General features: G+C 27.7%; 1 protein-coding gene across 10 annotated transcripts in view; it reads left to right on the forward strand.

The window, feature by feature from the left end:
* The window catches only part of mxt (Eukaryotic translation initiation factor mextil), a 75,975-nt gene extending 71,898 nt beyond the window's left edge, over positions 1-4,077 (forward strand). For 9 of the 10 annotated variants that reach the window (XM_075356323.1, XM_075356331.1, XM_075356328.1 and 6 more), the window contains one exon: positions 3,771-4,077. In XM_075356323.1, the coding sequence (XP_075212438.1) occupies positions 3,771-3,872 (102 nt within the window). In that variant the 3' untranslated portion in view covers positions 3,873-4,077. Of the gene's footprint in view, positions 1-1,356; positions 1,508-3,770 lie in introns of all 10 variants that reach the window. The other variant, XR_012755159.1, reaches the window with a different exon arrangement.
* Positions 4,078-6,000: the final 1,923 nt, after the last annotated feature.

A 6,000-nucleotide genomic window follows, 5' to 3' on the forward strand; every position in this document is an offset into this window, starting at 1 on the left:
AATAATAACTTAAGTCAAAATTCCTTGAATAATGTAATATTTTATGACTATTTTATAAAAGTGACTGTCGATGATACTGTTGTTAACTCTTTTAGTTCTAATTAATAGTGTAATAATTGAACTCGCACTACTACTTGAGTTTGTAAGTCTGGACATAATATTTACCTATTCTAATTCTCAGTTCTATTGTTCATTAATATATTTATCTGGAGAAAATTGTGATAAAAATGAAACATTATGTTATTCTAAAAACAGATTTTAACAGTAAATTAATTTTTTCTGTAGTTTAGATTTAGTTTGAATTTAAAATCAGAAATCTGTTGGTCCTTCAGATTACAAGTCATTGCGAAGGGTATTTACAAAAAAGGAATTTTGAATTTTTATAATGTAAAAAAATTAAGAAATAATAAAAATAAGCATTGATTAATTAATAAAATAAATAAATATGAGCTGGATTCTTAAAAACACTCAAAAGCAGAGCCGAGGGCTGATTAACCTCATGCACATTTGTATAAAATACATTTCATTATTAAAAAGCAATCCAAAGAATAACATTTATTTAATAATATTCATAAGATTTTTATACAATTGATTCATAAGAATTCTTAATATTAATAAAGAGTTCAAAAACAGTCAGTAATAATTGCAATAGAATTCAAAACATACCTCTTAAAACAAGATCCAGTATTATTTCTTTGTAAGAAAATATGTAAATAAACAATTCCTTTTGAATTTATTTTTATAATATCATAAGATATCACATTGCATATATATCGCATACCATGTGATATTTTTAAACTGAGAATCCATGCAAGTTGCATGGATATGCTAATTGTAACTCCAACCATTTCAAAGCAATAGAAAGAAATTTATAATCCCTTTTATATTATGGCCATAGGTCAGTTTAATGACATCATTAACGTAATCTTTGGAGAGATGTTTATCATAATCTTCTTGTTAGACTTCTGTAATAAGTAGAGGTTATAATGTTTATAACCATTTGGTTCAGAGTATCATGCTCATCATATTTGTTACATTAATTGACACTAGAAGTCAGAATCCATACAACCTGATATTTCTTTTAAGTTCTTCCTTATATTTTCAACTTATTTATATTGTATGAGCCTCTTATGGTTTATTACATGATTTTAGTTAAATAAATTTGAATCATTTTTTAATGATTCAATTTTTATTTTAATGTAATCATTTTTTCATATTTTTACATACTTCATTACCCAACGTTTTTAAAATTTTGTATTTTTTGTAGTCTTTTTTTTTTGGAGGGGGATTAAATTTGAATAGACACGTTAAAGTAATTCCATTTAGATGATTATTGCCAATTTTTTCTGTGTGTAGATATTTGTGAGTAGTTAATCTTAACTAGTTGCAAAGAGTTGAACGAAGATCAATAATTATGAAAATCACATTTTGCCTATGGGAAAAAATTATAAAAACCAATTGTCATCTTTAAGAATATTACATGAGTTTCAAACTGAAAATTTTTCTGGTAAGTTCATTCCATTAATCATAAAAATATTATAGTTTATTTAAATACTGTAATATAATAATTCTTTATTAAGAGGAAATTCATGACAGTTTAATCTTAATAATTTGCAAATGAATTTTCATTACATGTTAATCAGTGCATTGTATAAATAAATAATCTGTAGTAAAAGTTTTCTATATATGAACTAGAAATTTCATTGTAATTATACATAAATGGAAATCCCATTTTTCACCCCACTTCCTTTCTGGTTCATGATCACATGTTGGTACAGAAATATTAGCATTTATATATTGAAGAAAATAATAGTATAAATCAAGTTATCATCATCCTTGCATCATGCCCATCTTCATTCTCAATTTCCTAGCTAAATTTTTAAAATCTAAATAGCCCCCTTTCCTTATAGATTGCCTATAATCTATATTTTTTCCAACTTCTCTGTTTTTGTACCTTCTACTAAAACTTCTTGCACTGTTTTCATTAATTCCCCAGCTAGTTAGCTTTCCTATGCGGAATTGTTCTGGTTATGCTTCTATTCTAATTAATTCTTTCATTACTTAAAATTTTTCATTTTGTCTTGATGTGTTCCAGTCTCCTTTATGTTTACATTTCTAATGCTTTCACATTTTTTTATCTTTCTTATTTTCACATCCATACAGAAATATATTTCAAATGTAACAATTAACAAGACACTTTTTCTACTTTAACTTCATCTTACTGCATAAAAAATGTGTCAGACTATTATTTCCTTAGCTATTGCTACTATCTTGTTTTTATTTTGTTTCACTTTTGCAATCTTATGTAATGTTATACCATAAATCCAGTAAATGGAAAAACATAATTATGTACTGTGCTGGAGTAAGGGGTGTATATTGGCCAAGTTCTATATCTGACAGATGCCGTTACTCTTAGGTTGTAAACCACCTTAATTAAGATACAGTTCACTCGTGAAAATGGTGTCCCATAATCAGACATCCCAAGCTTAACTTATTGGGAAAATAAATAGTAAAATATCAGCTTAAATAGAGCTGAAAATTCAGCTCTAGTAATAGTAATCATTTTACTCACCATAAAAACTGAGTTTATAGTAAATATCATTATTAGAAAAAACAACATGTGATTTTTTTACCTGAAGCGCTGTACCTGCATCAAAACCATTGGATAGAAGAGTAAAGCAGTATATTAATATCCTTTTCTTTCTGGACAATGTTTTTTTTTTTGTTTGGCACAGAAAGTTTCAGCTCTCCGTTTGCAGAAGATTCTTTCTCATGTATAGGAACTCATTTAAACTCCTATAAAATCAGTTGCCATTTAATTAAGTTAACATTTTTAATCCTATAATCTTTTCTTTTTTATAAAAATTCTGAGCACCATTATAAATTATTCATTGTGCTTTTTCTTTCATCACTCCTTTGAATATTGTTTTTAAAATATTTAAAACATTTTTTTTTTTTAAATAAAGGAATTTTAATGTTTAACTCAAGCTTACTGAAGTTAAACTTCATATTATACAACAAAAACTGAACTGAGAATAATCAATCAGGCTCACAAGATTATATGGTATTTAATTAAATCCATTCTGTTTTAAACTTAGGGGGCTAAAATAAAATTGATGTCCACAACTGTACATTAAACCCTATGTACACTAAAGATTTAACGCATATAGGTTTTATAAAATTTGTAATTACTGTAAATGATTTTGTGGTGTTAATTAATTTTAGGATTTTGATATAATTCAAAAGAGAATAAACTCAAGAACCATTTACAAAAACTAAAAGCTAAAAAACCAATGTACTTTTCAATTGTCAAAAATAGATGTGGGGAGTAAAAATAAATATATGATGGTTGAACATTCATCCTATCTGGACTTTAATGAGATTAATTTCTATGTGTTGCTCTAACCATAGTCATGTAATTGGCATGGAGCAGGGGCTTTTTTTACCCTTTTACTTTCAAATTTGACTTCAGAAGTGATATAACATACATTTTCTTTTAGTCAATACTTAAATAGTTTTTTTAATAAATAGAAATATTCTTCTGAAAATGTTATGCAAGTACTGATTTTTTTTATTGTTTATTTATTTTTATGTTTTTTATCTTTTATGCATTATTGTTATTTTTTTCTTATAATAAATTTTCCTATATCTACTATTTTTTGACAATTGAAATATACTTCTCATTTTATTTTTTTGTAAATGATTCTTGAACAACTCCAGTCTTTCTTTAAGCTTATATAGTGTTAATTTATTTAATTTTTCCTTTTCAGGAATGTTCCAGCATTGATCCTGAAGTGTTTCTTAAGAAACGGAATGAAGTAAAAGAAAGAACAACAGTGATAAGCAGCAATAGCTCACCTGACCCTGAATAGTATTTGCTGTTTACAATTAAATACCAAATATTTTTATTATTTATTACGACTTTTGTTTTTAAAAAATTAATAATTATGGTTCACTTATCTAAAATTTATGTACAGTTTTTGAAATGATTTCTGTTACTTTAATATCTATATTTATTTAACTTTGTAAATTTTTAATATTTTTTATGAATAAAAAAATTTAATAATATGGTATAAATTATTTATGTGCTTTATTACAGAGTTTACTGAATGTATTAGGTCCACAGATGGATTATAACTGATAGATATTAGTTTATGGAGAAGTTATGAACTGTTTGATAAAAACATTTACTCACAAGCAGTAATATCTAAATAATTTAAAATGCTTGTTTGAATGAATTTATATTCAAAATGGGTAAGAATATAAAAGTTAATACTATTTAGAAATACTTTTATTTTTAATTTTTATCAGTAATCAGGAAACTTATCCAAGATTAAAAATGTTTAGGTTCAAGCTAAAAAAAAATTTATTGTGAAATATAACTAGCAACAGATTTTCTGATTTTGGTTAACCATATACGAGAGGTTATCTCTCTAAAGTAAAGACCATTCATTGTAAAAAGATTTATTCTGAAAACTTTATAAATATTTTTTATCTCTCTATCGCCACATGAATTAGGACATTTATCATAGCAACACACCAGCTTCAATATATCCCTGTCATATTCTTCTGCCACCAGTCCATTTAGCCACTGATTAACAGCATTTTTAAGTTCATTGTCAGCTGCAAATTGCTTACTACTCATAAATTCTTTCAATTTCCTAAACAAATTATAAACAGAAGGAGCTAAGTTTGGACTATATGGTGGGTGATCATAAATTTCCCTTCCAAATGTTATCAGTAAATCACGTGTCTTATCCGCAACATTGTGCATTATCGTGCAGCAGGACGATGCCGTCAGTAAGCCACCCACATCATGATTTTGAATGGTGTGCTGTAACTTACGAAGAGTTTTGCAGTAGGCTTCTGCATTTATAGTCATTCCACAGGGCATAAAATCAATCATTAGTATGCCAAACCGATCCCAAAAGATTGTGGCCATCAGTTTGCGTCCAAATAGCTGTGGCTTGACGTTTGTTGGTCTGGTTGGTGATTGAGAATGACGCCATTCACTTGACGTTCTCTCCCTAGCATGTAATATGAAATTCATGTTTCATCACCAGTAATAATTGAATTAAGGAACTTATCACCTTTTTTTGTGTAGTGCATTAAAAATTACAAAACAGATCCCTTCGGATTTTTTTCTGATGTTCCATTAAGATGTGCAGCACCCAACGTGCACATACCTTTCTGAAGTCTAAATGGTCATGAAAAATGCAACTAATAACAGCTCTTGAAACATCAGAAAAAAGAAGGGCCAGGTCAGAAATCGTTGAGTGACGATCTTTTCTGATTCATCGACACAATTCAACCTCTGTGATTATCGAGGGCCACCCCGAACTTTCTTCATCGTGCACATTAATTTTGTTATTTCTAAACCTTTCACACCATTTTTGGACTTTTCTTTCATTCATTATATTATCACGATACACAGCAACCAGCTGCCTATGAATTTCAGCCGGCTTAATGTTTTGATGGTTTAAAAACGTATTTGACTCCACATTAATTTTCCTATTCATTTTATAACGTAATAACTCGCACGTAATCAAAGATACTACAATGCAACAACTTACAGATAACAATGTAGTGTATAGATTGCTGGTGCGGCCATGAACACAAGTTTGCCGACCATAAGGAGAGAAATTTTCCAGCAGTCGTTACTTTAGAGATATCACTCATAATAGTTGTATTTGTTAAACTATGTAGTAGTTTGAAAATTAAAATTATGGAGCAACATTTTCATGGTCATCAACTGCATAAGCCTACAAAATGATGGGAACTAATACCAATATTTAAAATTACATTAATTTTGTTAATCTGAAATAATAAATTATTTTAAATTATGGAGATGTGCTGCCAGTAAATCTTTGACCTGCATTACAAACAAAGGAGATACAACTTAAAAAATAATAATTTTCCGAAAATATTTCTATGTATTTATTAACTGAAATCACTACATTTATTTTTTCAAAAGTTTAACCATGTTATCAGTGGAATTAT

The sequence above is a fragment of the Lycorma delicatula genome, chromosome 2, assembly GCF_047948215.1.
Source record: "Lycorma delicatula isolate Av1 chromosome 2, ASM4794821v1, whole genome shotgun sequence".
In the NCBI taxonomy this organism is placed as follows: domain Eukaryota; kingdom Metazoa; phylum Arthropoda; class Insecta; order Hemiptera; family Fulgoridae; genus Lycorma; species Lycorma delicatula.